This window comes from Lepisosteus platostomus, chromosome 7 (assembly GCF_059453375.1).
Source record: "Lepisosteus platostomus isolate fLepPlt1 chromosome 7, fLepPlt1.hap1, whole genome shotgun sequence".
In the NCBI taxonomy this organism is placed as follows: Eukaryota; Metazoa; Chordata; class Actinopteri; order Semionotiformes; family Lepisosteidae; genus Lepisosteus; species Lepisosteus platostomus.
Genome location: NC_142617.1, coordinates 48,929,840 through 48,948,391, shown reverse-complemented (window position 1 = coordinate 48,948,391; position 18,552 = coordinate 48,929,840). Strand labels below are relative to the sequence as shown.

Here is an 18,552-nt window from a genome sequence, read left to right as displayed (position 1 = left end):
CTGAGCTGTTGCACATTTACAGCTCACAAAGTCAAAGTGTCATCGCCTATTAAAGTCCTTGGGGCTTTTAATTTTTTTCAAGTCCTGAATTGTTTTGGAATCCGTCCATTCAAGTTATATGCTTAAAACTGCCACCTTGTGGAATATATTCATCATACTGTACATCATGCTGCTCCTTTTAGTATATTAAATGCTGCTGAAGTCTTTCAAAAATTAGAGTGCACAAGGCTGGTTTTGTTTGGCTGAGTGGCCAAATGCATTATAATGTTTGAAAGTAAGAGCTGGTAAGTATCGTGAACATCTTCATGAACAATACCATATACTGGAACCTGATATTACCAATTTTTACCATACCACTACCTGATCATACTAATACTAACAAGTATTATTTAATGGCTGCATGCTTTACAATTCAAGCCTGTGGATAGTTTGGTCTACATTTGTCTAATTATCTGGTCAGGTAATACTTTTTAAAATATTTCGTTTTCCCATAAAGTAACTGTTATGTTGGAAAAAAACAATAAAAGTGATATATCACTTCAAGCCCCCTTGCAGGCTGTTAAAAGTATTTGTGTTACACCTAGTAACCTTTATATTTGTCCATATTGTGACCTTTGCAAAGGATCAGAAAAGCAAATTAACCTCAGCTATTTTTTAACATATGCTGCCTTTAATACCAATCAATATCTTTGATCATGCAGTGGGAAGTGATTATTGTATTCACACTCATTTTCTTAAGAACTACTGGGAAAAGCACATCTCAGTCCCTCTTCTTAGCTTTTCAAGGGAGAGATCTGGAGAAAAATCAGATCTCAGAAACTGGCTTTGTTGAGATCTGCCAAGAAGTTGGCAAGCATTCCTGTTGGAATACATCAGCAGTTGCTCTGTTCAACACAGTAACTTAATTAGCCACAATTAACAGCACGCTCTCCAAACTGCAGAACTTTGATATCAACACATTTCCATTATACCCTGAAGATGGCATTCAAGGATACTTCTTCGCAAATGACTCACGGTAATGTTTTCTGTCTGGGATTCTTTAAAAGATCCCCCATCACCACATTGAGCCTTTATTAACCACATATTAGCTTTTATAAAATAAAAATGCCTGTATGTCAGATAAAAATTTGCCCACAAGAACACAGAACAAACTATGTGAGGAATGATAAATCTCTCCTCTAGTCCTTGTCTGGTCAATATTGGAATCAGAATATGGATCTCCCTAGGATGGGTATTAAATACTGGGGAGCTCTGAGGAGTGAAGTTATTCTCATTAATGATTTTTTTCTTCTCCGTATCAGTATTACACACTGTTCTTCTGATTGCAAAATCCATACCTCTAATCTTAAATCTCTGTGTCTGCTTTCTCGATGCAGAGCATTGCAGACAACCAGCAGCTGAGGCATTGACAGAAACGCACTAATTGCTTTCTGAAGATCATGAGCACTGTGCAGAGGATATGAGAAGACAGTGGGCTCCCACTAAAGGATTTTTTTTTCTTTTTAATTTGATATGAAATGGTTACATTTTATGGATTTCATCCTTCACTTTAACTGTGTGCAGCAGAGGTGCAAGATATTTCACGCAATGATAAGCCAATACATACTACTTTGTAATTCTGTTTAATTTTCTTTTTACAATTATTGACCCGGCCCAAATTGTTCAGCAATTGTAATACATAAGCATCAGGCTACCCCTGACTGCAAAGCTTAAATTAGATGCATGCAGCTACATTGGGGATTGCTCTCTTAATTCTCAACTGAACTACACTGAACTAAAAGAGCGCAGATTGTCATGGTGGCGCAGTGCTGAGCATTTAGCCTTGCTGCCTTGCAGCACTGGGCTCCAGGGTTCTGTGTGGAATTTGTACATTCTCTTGGTGTTTGTGTAGGTCTACTCTGTGTGTTCTGATTTTTCCCCACCGTCCAAAGACATTCTGACTCCTAGGAAAATTAGCTCTGCTGTCAGTGCACGTGTGTCTGTGTGTGCCCTAAGATGGATTGTTGTCCTGTTCAGGATGTATCCTGCTTTTCACCCGTTGCTTGCCTGGATAGGCTCCGGCAACCACCTCCCCCTTGACCCTGCACTCGATGAAGTGGTTAGAAAATGGATGAAAGAATGGCGCTCCCTGGTGTCATGATTCAGGGTTTGCTTAAAGAGCTTAAATGTAGCACGATATAGTAGCTCATTAAACAGTGATTATGCAAGTTTTTGTGCCTTCTGATGCTATACCTCGAATACAGGATTTGAAATGTTTCATTATTTCCAAACTTGTAAGTCGTATTCATTAGAAATTATGACATTCAGTAGCATATTGAATATCTTTTACAGCTAGGATTATTTAGTTTCAAATCCCTTCAGTGACTTCTGATTGAGAAAGAACCAGTAAAACAAATGTATAAATCTATTATCATTAATATTCTATTTTAATACATAAACCACAAATGTATTGTGTTAAATGCTTAATTTCATTCAATTGTTACTGTAAAAGGGCAGTCTAGCATTTCTGCAAAACAACAACTTGCATATGACAATATTCTGCCTTGTAAATATGATTTATCTGGGGATTAGAAAACAAAACTCATCCTATGGCCAAAAACCAACAACATTTTGCTTTTTCAAGGAGATTTTACAGACCCAAAAAAGATAACGTAATAAATAACCAAATCAATAGCAGTTTTTGGATGTTTTACTGTAAATGTGGGCTTTATACTAGGATATGACAATTGATGTCTGTTCTGACTTCAGTACAGTGGAAAGAATAAGCATCTGTAGTGTATATTAGACTCATCCTGTATGAAACAGTTTCTTAAGTTAGGTGTGGTGGCTGGGAGAAACAGGCTGTTTTTACATTCTATAAAAGGGAATTGTGAATTTTGTTAATGCATCATCCACTTCTTTGTGTTTGCAAGGAGCAGTCACAACCTATCATCAAGTTTATGGCTTCAGGGGAAGGCCATCTGTGATCAATATCAAGGCAATCCATGCATCTCTGAGCCCAGGACAAATCAAAATCTGACATCCAATAGTGAATCCAGCCTCATCACCCAGGAAACACAGCACGGTATTGACCTCTGGTCCTGATTGATAGGAAGGATGATCACTTAACATTTTATACAACTACTATGGCTTTCGTTCCTTTAGAAAACAAGGAAACAATAAATATCAATTTTATATTAATTTAATTCAGTATACTTATTTAACTAATCATGTAAAAATTTGCATAAAGACTGTTGTTAAATGCCACTTTTTTTAAATAACGTTTTAAAGAGTACGTTCTTACTTCACATAACCTTCACGAAACAAATCAAGACAACATACTGAATTTCGAAACTGTATATTCTTCATCAATTATTCCTCCGACCCCAGCTCTACACGTGCCCAGGCCCATTTAAACCTTATGTGTTGGTGAATAAAATCGATAAGAATAATTGCATCAAAGGCAATAAATAGTCTTACCAGTAAGGGATATATAAATAACATTTGGTTTAGCGCACTCCTTGAGTTTAGCATCCCTTACTGCTGTTTATGTAAAACAAACCCAATCGATGAAAAAGCACTACAACAGCATTTTTTAACATTATTTTTACACGAGCAATGCCAACATTTCTCATTAGGAATGTACACACTTCACGGAATCATTTAATATTCTCTCAGCACGGAAGATGATTTTCAAGGAACGGACCCGGGGATTCTAAAAAGAAATTTGTCATTTTCAAAAGTAATTTTACATTATTTTTATCAAAATATTATACGCTGTATATCGCAAATAAAAGTTTCACGGAATTGTGGCCTGTCCATTAAACAGCTACTATGTGGACAACACACAATTAAGTAACAAATGTATCAAGTCTATCAAACCTCTGGATATTTGCAAATGTAAAGAAACTTTTCCATTTTCGCACGTCTTCCTGTTTTCTTTTAAATAAAAAGTTAGTTCTATTACATCATTTAAACTCGTTACACTAACCAGCCAATTGAAATTAGCCCACACAACTCGATCATTAAACGTACATCTCATGGCAGTTTGCAAGTTTTTTTTTGCCTTTCTAACAACAAGCATGTCCATGCGTTTCTTTTCCTTAACTTGACTGACATTTTCCCCCCGTCTGTTAAAAAAAAAACACAATTGCTTATTTCAACTTCTGTTTCCCCTGCATTTAAAAAAACCGACGCGAGCGACACGTTGAACTTGAAAGCCTGGCGTGAAGATGTAATTTCGGACCGAGTACCCTTGCCCTTTTTATAAATTCATCAAACGTAATTGCATGCCTGGTTTAAGGAATCATTCTGATCCAGGAAAAGCTCCTGCTTTAAAATAGCAATCGTTGTGCGTGGCGCTAAGCAAAGGGGCAGGGAGATGAGATGAGATGAGATGAGTAGGCACCTCGGTGTAACAGCACTTCCATTTGTAATGTTTCATCCGCGGTTTATCACACGGTCTGACAGCGGCACTACCACATCAAACAGAGGAGCGCAGACACACTCACATGCTAATATGGAGGGGTTTCTGTATTGTATAATTTACATTCAAATTTACTAAACTAAAAGATAGGTATAGTTTAAACGTACTGGCTACACGCTCGGGGGATAAATGATTCGCACTCACTCCTGCTTTTCGCAATTTTCTGCGCGTACAACTATATCACGAAGTTGAAACAGTCCGCTCCTCCCAAACTTTACAAGCCCTTGCAGCTTTCCTGCACACAGATAGCTGTGCTCTGATTGCTGCGAAGGGAGAAGAAGAGTGCGTTTACCTTTAGCATTTTTTAAAGGAAATACTGTTTTTTTTACCCCCTTGAGTCATGTATTTCACCCTGTAATGTCAGGAGAACAGGAGAAAGACACCATCTCTCTTAAAAGAAATAGAGGTAATGTGCGTTTTCGCTGTTTTCTTTTTGCTGTTCGTGCATTGTATGTTACAGTGTTGCGGGGGCAAGATACGCTGCACACAAGTCTCAACCATAATTATGACTGTGAAGGAGCTTGTCGGCCTACCTCAAGTAAGGCCTTTGAAGAATTGAATGAAAGTCTCAGAATTGCTCGCTTACCGCAGCAGGCTTTTCAAAAGAAATGAATGCGTCTTGTGAATATTTTCACACGAAATACCCCCCCCCCCCCCAGAAATGACCTACTGGAATGCGCATATCTCAAAATGAAACTGATGAAAAGAACTGAATAGTCAGCTGACGTTTAAGATGTAAGAAAGTGCATTTTGAACAGGGCGAACCACAAGTTGCGCTTTTCAAGTTGGGAGTTAGCTAGCTAATGCACTGACAGTCAAGAGTTCCGGTTATCGCGACAGAATTGTTTCTTACGGTAAATAAGTCGTTCTTATGGGAAGAACCAGTCTGTTATATTGTCATCTTTTTAAATGTATTTGTAGATTCTAGAGATGTCATAGTTTGGTAAGAATTGTAACTTTTTCAGCATACAGTACGTATGGAACGCCTGTTTTGGGAAGTTTTCATCAAATCATGCAAAATATTAAATACATCACGCTGCAATACATTTGTTATGTGATTTAAACACGCTTATTTCTAAAAGCAGTTAAAGCTAAATTCGTGCATGTAACAGAACAGTGGCAGTTCATTGAGGGTTGCTATTCAAAAGACATTAATAAGTAAAACAGTTCGCAATGTCTATACAGTATATTATTTATATTTATATGAAATGCATTATCTAGTGGTTTATTACAATGTGAACATGATTGTGTTGTTACAACATGTTAAAAATGTTCTACGTGTCACCATGAACTAGAAAATAGTTTTTTTCCAATTAAAATGCTTTTAAATAAATTATTTTGCTAAATGAATATTTTGTCTCATAGCGTAAATTACCCTATACCAAAACTGACTTTTGGTTCATGTGTTCACTCACTGTAAAAGGCAAATTTATAACGTGAGTTTGGGTGAAATTTCACAGGTGGAGATGGAGGGTTGGACGGCTTAGGAGGGCCAGGAGGGCCAGGCACACTTCTGGGGAGCCCTGATAAGAAAAAACGCAAGTCAAACACCCAGGTAGCTGTGTGGCTTCTTTTATTGTTGTAGATGAATTTGTTGTAAAGGAGTAACAGTAAGGAGCTGCCCAAACACACTAGGTTTCAAGCTTTGAATAATTTTGTGGTGTTTCTTTTTAAAATACATAATGCTGTCTCATCTTTATGTATGTTCAACTACTCCCTCAAAGGACACCCTGCAAGTGTTGCATCAAAGATAAAGAACAGACTAGGAAGCTGCTGTAATGTGTTGTTATGGACATTTTGGAACTGAGGACTATAGGTCTTCCACCGAAAATTGAAGACGTGGGACTTTATTTCAGTTAGAGTTTCTGTTTTGCAGATTCATTTCCCAGTGAAGAGTTTGTGCTTTCACAATGCTAGGACAGGAGGTTCTGCCTTTCCTCTTTCGGTGCGGTGCTGTGCTAAAGTTGTGTTCCCTGCACTTTTCATTGCAGGCTTCTTCATTTGCACCTCTTTCTGAATATGCTCCACCACCAAACCCAAGTGCCGAACACTTAGTAGCTGCAAACCCCTTTGATGACAACTACAATACCCTGTCGTACAAGCCGCTGCCTTCTGGAAACCCTTACTTTGGTCACCCTCATTACCCAGGTTTTGGTGGATATGGCCCTCACAGGATGCCGCCCCATATGTCTCCCAGGATGCCCTCTGCTTATGGAGGTCCCTACCCAATGCGAAATCAGCTCCACCCATTTGCTCAAAACCAAATGGGCATGGGCTTTAACCGACCTCCGGGCTTTAACTATGGGCATCATGAGAGTCCCGGTTACGGAAATCACCCGGTGTTCAACAACAATATGCCCCTACCACCTAATCAGCCTTTTAGGCCTGGGCCAGGAGACCACTTCAGCCAAATGCCCCCACACAGTATGAACCAGAACTCCGACATGGGCCCGAACTTTGGGCAAGAAGGTAACTCAAATATCAATCCACCAATGGCGCCTAACATGGACGCAAGTCCTGGTTTTATGCAGCCACAGAATAACTTCAACCAGACAAGTGCTCCTATGCCAAAACAAGACTTTAGCGAAGCCACAAGTAAAAGCGTCTCTCAAAACCCGGCCCCGTGTAAGCAAAGTCAGAATCCCGAGGACAATGTTTGTCAGGACAACAGCGCTGACCTGAAGGCGATCAGCAGGAGTGCTCCTGCAAATCAAGACGGCAGTCATTCGAACACTCTGGACAAGCTGAACGGCATGCACCCCAATAACGACGCTCAGAAGAACCCTACGCAGCCCTGTGGGGCTGTGGAACAGGCACCCCCGAAGAGGAGCAGCAGTGGCAGTAGCAGCAATAAAGCAGCTGTTCTCCTCAACAGGCCGGGCCACTCATCCACTGATCCCGTTTATCCCTGCGGAATCTGTATGAATGAAGTCAACGACGACCAGGAAGCCATCTTGTGTGAGGCTTCCTGTCAGAAATGGTTCCACAGGGTTTGCACGGGCATGACAGAGACAGCCTACAATCTTCTGACTGCTGAGGTGTCCGCAGTGTGGGGGTGTGATACCTGCATGGAAGGCAAAGGTGTCCCCTTGATGAGAACCAGAGAGCTAGCGGGACAGCAGTCGGTTAACGCCGAGGGATAACAGCGGCCATGATCCCGTTGGAAAACCCTGAATGGGGTTTTCTTCTCCTAATGGTTACGGCAGTGTTTTGATAACCAGGAGCTGATGGTCGTCTTTGATGAACATAAAGTGGTATAATATTGGTATAACAGGGTAAGGAGTTTTGAATAAAAGTGTGATTAGAACATCTTGTTTTTTCATTTTGGTTGTGGCGGCTCCTGGAGGTGGGTAAGCAAGCAGTTGAACATTTTTTATGCCTCTTTGCACTAAAAACAAATCACAAAAAAGGTGTGGTTGTGTCACGTTGCATTTCAAAAATGTAAAAGTGACCAAAGCTTTAGGTGCATAAGGGATATAATTAATAATGCATAAAGAGCTAAGGACTAAAAGCAGGCATTTTTGCAACTTGTCCTACAAAGGTACTTAAATGCAAAGGATTAGTTGTGCAATGAGCTAGTTATAAATTGCATTTGATTCTTAAATAAAGTCACCTGTTAATGTCAAATTTCAGTTTAGCCATGCAATATAATCCAGGCTATTTCAAAATTTTCAGCACGCCTCTAACATACAGTACATGAAGCGCACATTAGACTATTATATATTGTCAGTAGCATTTTATCTCCCTTCAGTATAAGACACTTGAGACTGAATTTGTCCATTTGCTTGTCCAAGTGAAGCAAAGCAAGGCAGTTAAATATAATAAGAAAAGCTGTACTCAATAGTCTTAGTACTTCAAAAGCAGTAAGCCAATTATAACTACTGTACATAGAGCAAAGATACACATGTACAAAATGGTCTACAGCCCTTAAATGTAGCAAGAATGATACACTCCATTTAACTGAGGTGTAGTCCTGTAGTTTGGATACTGAACAGATGCCCCATAGAGAGGTACAGAGTGTAGAAGAGACACTTGTTCCTTCTGCCCTTCTGGTTGTAGAATTACTGCTCTGGACTGTTTTGAATAATAACAACCAGTGTTTAATAAAGGATGTTAACCAAAGTGAATATTAAATCATACAATAAATTGTGGTTTATGCCTAAGTTCCTCCTCTAGGTTCACAATCTGTTTTCTTCTTTCAAAAACTAAGACTCAGAAAATCCTTGCCAATTTAGACCTGCAGCATGATGAACTTTTCCAACGGTTTTCAAAAGCAGAGTCAGTTCCACATCAAGTCAGCTTCAGCTGAGAAAAGGCAACAAGGGAGTGCTAAATTGCTAAATTGGATTTTGTGACTGCTGCTGGAGGCCAGTTTCCTATAATAAACAGTAAAAGAAAAGAAATATGTGAAGTTAAATGCCATCACAGTTTAATGAACAGGCTTTGAGTATTCCAAAACTCATTTCTGATTTATGTCTCCATGTACTTCATTGTTTGCCATTTCAGTATGACCTTGTCATCTGTGAATGAAAAGAGCATTGTCTCACATATTGGACAATGACATTTAAGTAAATGTGTTCTAGCAGTGTATTATCTTGATTATGTTGTGTAGCAAGTTGATGAATTTCCTATTTTGAAGATTAAATGTTTTGGTGAATAAAAGTGATATTTTTTTACAGTAAATATTGTGGCACTAGTACAATTTGTTTTTGGAATTAGGAATCAGAGGAGGTAATTATGATGTTGTGTATAATTTTGCATCTCTCCAAGTCTAAGAACACTTATGTTTTTTTTTATTTCAGAAAAGCATTTGAAATTGCAATAAAATGTTTCGGGTGAGAGAGAATGGTTTGTGCACAATATTGTGTGTTGTGGTGTTTTTCCACTATTTGTACTTGTTCCTTACAGTATATTTGAGTACTGGTTATGTTACCAGTATGTGCTGAAACAAGAAATGGAAAATTCTAATTGCATTTTTTGTTTGTTTTTTTAATCTGTTGGAATATGATCTATTGGGACTGTTTTGTTTGCTTATGTACTGCTAACCTGTGCAATTGAGTCAAATGCTTAGCATGTACATAAAATATTTTAAATTGTTCCACATTGGTGACATTATGTATGCTTACATTTTTTATAAATAGCAGAAATGCCAAATGTAGGGAGTAAAAGGGTAAATGTGTGTCATTCAAATTGAAATATATTTTAATTTCCTGTTCAGCAATTCATCCATGTGAACTAAATTACTGTGTAATACAAAAATATTGAAATATTTTATGATTTTAATATACTAAGGTTTGATTTATTTGATGTGAGGGGGGGCTATTGAGTTGATGTACAGTACACTGTGGCTGATAAAATGTTACCAGCATTGAAATGTGTGAGTATATATAGACATGGTTGTTCTCAGGATTAGTGTTGGAGAGATAGCATTGAAAACAGACATTCTCTATGCATTCATACAGTATACTGTACCTAGTACCACACACCAGACACAGCTGTGGATTACTTTTTTGTATTAAAGCTCTTTTATGTGAATGCAGTAAGGTTTCTGTAGACCTCTGTTCTTGGTAAATGATTATTAAACCCTTCAGACAGAGTGGTTTGACACTGAAAATAGTTTTTTTTTTGCTTGGGTGGTGACCTGGAAAATACTTGTTTTATGGGCCTAAGATTTGGTGCTGGTATTTACAGAAACGAAAGGAGACCATTAACTTGTTATGCTAATTAATACCAGAAACAAATAACACCTTGCAACCATTGTTGCATTTCAGCTGCAGGCGTTAAACAGCCCCCTTTGTTTATGTTACCAACTGAATAGACTACTGCACATCTTTCAGGGTCATCTGAGTTGAAAACAGACGTATATTTGGTTTTACATCATATCGACTATTATATAATTTATTTTGAAATATTGTAGCTGAATGCTCTGGATTCAGGATGCTTTGGTGAGGCAGTTGATTTTAGATAAAGATGGTTATTACCCTGTCCCATGCCAATAAGAGAACAGGTTCAATACAATTTACTAAAGAAATGACATAAAAGGAAAGCTTTAGTTTATGTTTTTTCTACATTAGGTGAAGTTAATGTTAGATACATTTACCCATCATTACACCTGTCAGGTTTAAAATAGAATAATACCAATACTGTCTGATTACTCAAGCAAAGAAGACAAACAGAAAATGGTCTTTTTTGTGTTTTTTTTTCTGTTTTTTTTTAAGCACTATTATACAATAAAAGCTAGACAGGGCTATAATTGTTATTGCACACTGCTTTCTAAAGAGAATTTATCTTTGAAATTTGAATGTTTAATCTTGAGTACTGTTGGCATTTTTTTCTGTACATATTTACACTAGATGACTGTTGACACCAGATGCCTTAAATGTGCTGGTTTGTATATTAATGAGACTGTGTTGCTGCATCAAGGTAAATATGTAGCTTTCTGAGTTTCTGAGGGATGTTAATTCTTCTACTCCTTCTGCAGCTGTGTCTGCTATCTTCTACTTTTGCCTGCTACGTTGCTGTTTAATGATGTTTGGTACAACTTACATGGCATTTTAGAAACGTGCTAGATTTAATGATAATGTGCAAATAATTTCATTTCAGGTATTGAATGTACATGTAATATAACTGCAGTATAAAAGATGATTTGTAACAACTCAAAAATGTGCTTTTTCCATACCAAGTGTGATTATAGTAGTTTTTTCTAAGTCCTCATAAAGGTACAAAACTAGTCGTCAGCTGACATATTTGTACCACTGAAATATCAGTACTTCAAATACAATTCAAAGACTATGCTCTGTCTATATTGTTGAAGATGGTGTTGAATAAAAACTTTAAATGATTTTGTCTTTTCTCTTGCATGTTTTGAATCAATTCATTCAATGTCTTGTCAGATAAATCACTTTAAAAAAACTACATTACACTTTATGTAACAATCACTTCTAGCTATCCCAGACACGATCAAAAAGAATGAAAGTATAAATTAAATAGTAGAATTTTATAGAATGCAGATTTTAGAAACTTTTCAGCGTTAAATTAAAAGTTATCGGCTTCGACAGCGAAACAAAAAAACAACAACACTCTTATCCCCGTAAATTTGAAAGGCTAGAATGTACTGTAACAATTGTACTGTCTGCGTTTGAAACACTGTAAACACCGATACAAGAAAAGCAGGAAGCCAAGCCGAGTGCGACCGGAAGCAGCAAGTCCTTCCCCAGCAACAGAAAATGCGTCTTTAGCAACCTAACTGTTCTTTGTTATTGTGTTAAAATTGTTCTTTTAAAATATATTTTCTGTCTACGAATCATGCCTTTGATTGTGAAAGATTATTCGTGGACGCAGACGGAATCAATGGTTTATATAAGTGTGCCTTTGAAAGGAGTTAAGCGCGGAAATGTAGACATATTCTCCACGGACGACTATCTGAAGGTAATCACAAGAAGTATGAGACAGTTAGTGTCTTTGTTTGCTGAAGTGATTAAATCAATACATGAAACATGCTCGATTTTGTAAAACTCTCGTCTATTCCTTTAGGTCAGTTTTCCTCCTTTTTTGTTTGAAGCAATGCTTTTTGCACCGATAGATGATGATAGAAGCGTGGCAAAAATTGGAAATGGAGTTGTCATCTGCACCTTACACAAACAGCAGGAAGGCCCGTGGGAAGAACTCACTATCAAGAACGGTACTGTAGCTGTGCTTTTATCTATATAGTTCGAAGGGGTGATTGGATAAAAACGGAATTCAGTATTCAACCTTGCTGCTGTAACAGATCTGACAATGGCAGCATTGCGGTTAATTTCCTAAAAGAAGTTATCACCCTTTACGTTTCTATTCTTGATATATATTGCTGTGCGTTCAAATATAGCAGTGGATTATTGATAGCACGTGGTTACATACTCGGGCGTACATTGTATATATTTATAATACTGTATGGACCTATTCTATGAAAAAAACGACTGTAATTTATCACACACGTATGTATATAAAGGTTTTCAGTACAAAAAAGTAGTGACTGACTACAATTTTTATGAAACACAATTTGTAAATGATAAATGCTAAAGTATTTTGAACAAGCTGCATGTTTACCTTAGCTGATAAAGACAAGCTGCAGGAGATCAGAGAACGTGCTGTCCTCAAGGCTCAGAAAAAGGCAGCTGCTGACACCAAAACCAAAGCTGAAAAAAGACAAGAAGATAGAAAATACGCCCTTGAGACAATGATGAAGGTGAGACTTAATTTCTCTCTGAGCAGCCCAGTCTGATTGTTTACTAGGCTGAAAAAGAATTCATCCATTTTTAGAAAGTCGCTTCCTCCTGGTTAGGGTCTCAGCTCACCAGAACCTATCCCTGAAGCACAGGGATACACCCTGAACAACTACACCCTGGATGGGACACACACAGAAACAAGCACACACAGAATTTAGAGACACTAATTAGTGTAACCCAGATGTCTTTGAGAGGAAATCCAAGTGAACATGTAAGTTCAAGGTCCAGAATGGAACTGAATCCACAGCCCAAGAGCTGTGCCACTGTGGTGGCCACAAGCTCAAGCATGCAAATATTCAGCCTCAAAACACTCCGTCTTTTTTCCATTTGTGATCATTTTAACTGTATTTCTTAAACCTTCAAATGAGTGATGATTTCATTTTGGGAAGGAATAACTATAGCTAGTATATTTCCAATTGTTTAATATCTATAAAATGCTAACTTGAGTGCAGGTTGGTTCAGAAACCTGGACTTCATATCTGTCTTTTGCTGTTTCAGCTAGAAGAAGAGGAGAGAAATAGAATTGAAAACATTAAGGAATCTGAACGCCAGAGAGCTACAGCGGAGCTTGAAGCTTGGAAAGAGAAGCAGAGGCAAGAGACAGAGTGGAGAGAGGCCCAGCAGGGCCTTGAAAGGCAAAAAAAGACAAGCCAAAAACCTGCTTCAGGATCCTCAAGAGGCAGAGACACTATTAAACTTGGTAAATTCTTTTTTTATGAAGCAGTTTGTATCTTCAAGGCCTGCCAATATGTCTACACAATGTGAGATTGATTACTAATTGTGTTGTTGCTTCAAGTAGGTCAGCAGAACAGTGCAGACAAGCAAAAACAGGTAGATGTACGACCTCCACGAGCCACTGGTAGCATCCGAATCCACTTCACACCCCGTGTGTTTCCCACAGCTCTGCGGGAATCACGTGTTGCTGAGGAAGAAGCGGTGAGTGTTTGGAAAACTGACTTAATGCCACAAAAGTGGCCACAAAAATGAAAGTTTCGCTAGGCATTTTACTAATTTGAAAAAAATGTGGTTGACTGTGTTCACTACCCTGTAAAAACGGTGTTGTTTTTTTCTGGGTGCTGCTTTCTTTTTCTTTTTAAATACTTGTTGATAGCTTCCATTTAAAATGGTAATAGCTTTTACAAAACAAGGCATCATTTACTCAGTTTTTATGGAAAACAGTGGCTGAAAAAGCAAGCTGATGCCAGGAGAGCCATGAATGCTGAAGTGCCAGAACTGAAAGACCTTAAGGAGGAAGAAAGGAATCCAGACTGGTTGAAGGAGAAGGGGAAGTATGTGAGACCCTTTGGAAATCTACACAGTTTCTAAATGTGATATAGTAATTTATAATATTTATAATTTTAATAAGGGGGGAACAGCGGCACAATGGTTACCATTGCTGTCTTGCAGCACTGGGGCCCTGGGTTTAAAACCTAGGGTTCTATCTGTGTGGAGTTTGTATGCTCTCCCCCTTGTTGCATGGGTTTCCTCTGGGTGCTTAGGTTTCCTCTCACAGTCCAAAAACATACCAGTAGGTTAATTAGCCTCTGGGAACGTTGCCAAATTGTGTGTATCTGCGTTTGTGTCTGCTCTGTCTCTGGATGGCCTCTCATCCAGGGTATTTCTTGCCTTGAACCTGTTGTTTGCCAGGATAGGCTCTGGCTCCCCTGCGACACTGAATTGGAAGAAACAGTTAGAAAATGGATGGATAATTATAATCATTTATAGTAACAATATTTTTTCATCTTATTTTTCAGTAAATTGTTTGCCACCGGGAATTATCTTGCTGCTGTCAATGCATATAACCTTGCAATTTCTCTGAACAATAAGATTCCAGCTTTATATTTAAACCGTGCTGCCTGTCACCTCAAACTGAAAAATCTGCACAAGGCCGTAGAAGACTCTTCTCAGGTCAGCTCTTCCACTTTAATGTTTAAACAAGTGTCGATTTTCACCTTATTGTCACTAAAAATGTTTTAAATCCCTGTAGTAGGCTGGAGAGAGAGATATGTTTGTAAGGAAGACTGTAGTTAAGAGCAGTTTTAAAAAGATGAACTAAGCACTTTTTTACACTCCAAGAATGTATCCAAGAGAAAGTAAAAAAAATGTTTCCACAGGCACTTGAGCTCTTGACACCAGCTGTTGCTGACAATGCAGATGCTAGAGTGAAAGCTCATGTGAGACGTGGCACGGCCTTCTGTGAACTTGAATTATACACTGAAGGTATCTATTAAATGAACACCATATATCTTTTTTGTTAGACAATAATTTTGTTTTACATCTCTTTGGCAGCTTTCTATTTCAGAAATTTCACTCTGTTGTCACCTGTACGAAAAAACTAAATTACTGAGAGATACCGGGACTGGGAATGTGCTCTGACTGTTAAAGCATTTAGCATGGCCTTTTTTATCTTTATAATTATTGCCAGGCTTTAGTCATCACTAGGTTTAATGACTCCCGTGTGTCTGGAGCAGCTGCAAGCTTCAACTCACCAGCCACATGTTAAACCTGCTCCTGATCAGCAGCTTATGCTTTGGTAACCAGAGAAAGCTTAAAATCATAACCTTTTCTTCCCTCTGGGAAACATTATTTCCCTCAGGACTGAGAAAAAAAATCACCAAATTGAAGTTAAAGAGATTGTATTGAGCAGTGTACTTTACTGTATTTCCTCTAATGTTCAGCACATTAATAATAAAAGGGAATTATTATTTTATTCTTCCATCAGTCATTAAAATTCTAATATTTCTTTAAGATCTTGAGATGGAACAGTTGTTGGAATCAGAATGGGGTTAGGAGTGTTATTTTTGTACAGTAAAAACGTTATTTCTTCCCTCATTCCACTGTATTACCCTGACACCTGGTGGAGTAAAGCTTATGTGACATGTCAGCACAGATCTCCTTTGTGAGTTTAATGATTTGACAAGTTCATGCTCTAAAAATGTGAAAATATTCTGACAGGGCTTCAGGATTATCAAGCTGCTCTGAAGATTGACCCTCTCAACAATGCTATAAATGCAGACGCAGAAAGGATCCGACAGATCATTCAAGGAAGTGTGACTGACATCTGAAAATTGCGATGTGCAATTTTTTCAACTGTCATTCTAAAAAATGTTAATCTTTGTTAAGATCCTGAGAAAAGTAAATTGAGATGTAAAACCTTTGTCCATTTTCTTTGTTGCATCTCAGCCGATTCAGTCAGTATTAACTACTGGTCATTTCTATAGTTGTTTTGATACTGAGTATTGGTGAAGTGAAGAGAATTAGAAAATGTCTTTTCAGTTTGGAACATAAGCATTTTCTTTTCAGATAAATACTCTTAAAAATTACATTGAAATAAAAATAATACTAAAGACTCCACTCATGATTCTGAAGCTTTTTTAGTTCTGCATGCCAGCTGGACTTTTTCGGTTGCTCTAAATACATATCTTTCTCTCTATTTTCCATTAATGCTGCCAAATCTTTGAAGGTCTTTGATCAATTCAAAGAGTGATTGTACACTATTACAATGATGTATACAGGGTGTTAACAAAGTGGAGAATTCAAACTGTGTTTGAAAACGTCAAAAAATATTTTCTTAGAAGTAAATAGTTCTTAATAAACATCATTTTCAGCAAGAACCCCTCCCCACACACACAAGCAAGAGTTAGAAACAAAAAAGTTAGAAAACATTAGAAAAACATAAAAGGTCCAAACAGAGATGTATTTACTTTGTATATTTGAGTAATGCCTACAGCCAAGGTCTCCATGTGTGCAATGGAATGTTTTGAGCTTTTATTTCATTATGGGTGGCACAGTGCAGCAATGGTCAGCACTGTTGTCTCACAGTGCAAGGCCCTGGGTCCAATTCTGGACCAGGACAGCGATCTGCATGAGGTTTGTACTGTATGTTCTTCCCGTGTATGTGTGAGTTTCCTCTGAGTGCCCTGGTTTCCTCCCACAATCCAAAGACATACTGGTAGTTAATCGGCTTCTAGGAAAAATAGGCCTTAAGTGTTTGTGTGTGCGTGTCTGTCTGTCCTCTGATGAACTGGTGTCCTGTCCAGGGTATATTCTGTCTTGCCCCCATTGCCAGGAAAGGCTCCAGCTCCCCCACGATGCTTTAATTGGATAAAGCGGTTAGAAAATGAATGGATAGTTTATGATGTTATATTAATGCAACATACTGACACTTGCTAAGACAATCAGAATTGATACAGAGCAAGAGTTCCAAGCAATTTTCTGCTCCGCACAAACATTCCATTGTCTTCATCCATGCTGATGTAACAAATGGCAATAATATTTCATGTCTAGTGTGTTTGCACCTGCATAATCTACAAAACGCTTAACAAAATCATTCACCTCATCCTCCTCAGTAAAACTGAATAGCGCACACAAACACACCTTTTAATTTATCTTCACATGCTATTAGAATAAAATGTTCTGGAATATAATTGTTCCAGTAGTTTACTTTAACACAATTTTTGAATGACAGAAATGAGCTTTCTCAATGGGTATGTTTCGAATATAGTTCTACAATGTAAAACTGTAACCAAAACCAGGTTCTTACAGCAGCTGTCACACAAGCTTCATTGCATGGCCTGCAAGTCTCCTGCATAAAGCTATCATAATGTCTTTTTAGGGGCTACATAACATTGTTTTATTGTTGTAAAATATTCCAAATCCTTCATATTCATTTCTCCTAAACATATAACAGTTACAGTACTTAGGAACTATATCTTTAAACCTACAACGTATAACAACAATTACTTAATCACGTTGTCAGCACGTATCTGTTTTGACTTTTGAAATATAAAGTTAGTTATGTGATATAGGGTTATGAAGGCTTTTGCAATGCCATTTGTAGCCTCTATAATGGTATTATGCAGTCTACATAATTCAAAAGAACAGTTACGAATACTCTTCATGTTATGTGTCAATTAAGATCAATTTAGAATCAGATTACTGGATATTTTTAAGGTAAAACTCACATATAAAGGAAAAAAAAACACTCTACAGTTGCTCAAAGAGTATTCTGTAAATTGGGGTTGTCGCAAACCCTTGATCTGTCGATACAGGTGTTGAAGGAGGTGTTGCGGTACATCCCACCGCTTCCTAAGAGCTTGGAGAATTTCTGTGACACCGGGTGGTAGGAACAAGGGGCTGTTTCAAACGTAGGAGGTATGACGCCGTAGTCGCTGGAAGAAGTTCTGTAGAGGGGATTCCGAGTTGTCGCCGACGCTGAAGAGGGGCCAGATTTCATCATGCAAGAAAACACCGGGTTACCAGGATTCACGCAGGGAGGTAAATCCGGCGATTCCGAAATAGACCCTTCAGCCTCCGACATCTTAGTGATTTTAAGGTCTTAATCGGATCTTATCGTCTTCTTGTCTTTCTTCTGTTGTGCTTTGCGATTCTTCTCCTTGGAAAACAAAAACGTTTTAGTTAGATGAAATTGCGAGAAACGGCTAAATGAAAATCTTTTGGACAATAAGGTGCCTAATACATAGTTCGCCATATTATTCTTTATCATTATTAAAACCCAGGTTTACTCGGTAATTAGCTAGCAAAATTCACTTAAAAGTTTTGCTTAGTTTTATTTAGCAAGCAAATATACATTTGACTTTATGTTTTGGTAATATCAATTTAATTCTAAACCGCTTTGCCACTGAGAAATAGTCGCGACATCTTACTCGATCCCACTCCGGTCCCAATTTAAAAGCAATTTTGGCTGATTTACCAATGCCACAGCCTGCACTTTGTTATGGTTACTGAACCCTAGCAACGCCATCTGATTGGACGCTCTTTAAGTCACTTGGTATTGGAAACACGTGACTCTCGTACACGCTC

The 18,552-nt window shown here is 38.0% G+C and overlaps 3 protein-coding genes across 4 annotated transcripts; 2 read left to right on the top strand and 1 right to left on the bottom strand.

The window, feature by feature from the left end:
• Window positions 1-4,389: 4,389 nt before the first annotated feature.
• pygo1 (pygopus family PHD finger 1) lies at window positions 4,390-11,307 on the top strand. The gene is made up of 3 exons (XM_088640931.1): window positions 4,390-4,871; window positions 5,926-6,020; window positions 6,457-11,307. The coding sequence occupies exons 1-3, from the start codon at window positions 4,823-4,825 to the stop codon at window positions 7,606-7,608; spliced, it is 1,296 nt and encodes a 431-aa protein (XP_088497057.1). The 5' UTR covers window positions 4,390-4,822; the 3' UTR covers window positions 7,609-11,307.
• A 342-nt stretch (window positions 11,308-11,649) lies between these two features.
• dnaaf4 (dynein axonemal assembly factor 4) lies at window positions 11,650-16,081 on the top strand. 2 transcript variants are annotated; one of them, XM_088640924.1, is made up of 9 exons: window positions 11,650-11,893; window positions 11,999-12,146; window positions 12,556-12,689; window positions 13,228-13,429; window positions 13,529-13,665; window positions 13,909-14,018; window positions 14,484-14,637; window positions 14,844-14,949; window positions 15,685-16,081. In XM_088640924.1, exons 1-9 carry the CDS (start codon window positions 11,771-11,773, stop codon window positions 15,792-15,794), a joined length of 1,224 nt encoding a protein of 407 aa, XP_088497050.1. In that variant the 5' UTR covers window positions 11,650-11,770; the 3' UTR covers window positions 15,795-16,081. The 2 variants fall into 2 exon arrangements, with proteins under 2 accessions (XP_088497050.1, XP_088497049.1); XM_088640923.1 differs by having other exon boundaries at window positions 13,526-13,665.
• A 1,644-nt stretch (window positions 16,082-17,725) lies between these two features.
• LOC148659025 (piercer of microtubule wall 2 protein-like) lies at window positions 17,726-18,049 on the bottom strand. Its single transcript, XM_088641854.1, has one exon. It carries the CDS (start codon window positions 18,047-18,049, stop codon window positions 17,726-17,728), a length of 324 nt encoding a protein of 107 aa, XP_088497980.1.
• Window positions 18,050-18,552: the final 503 nt, after the last annotated feature.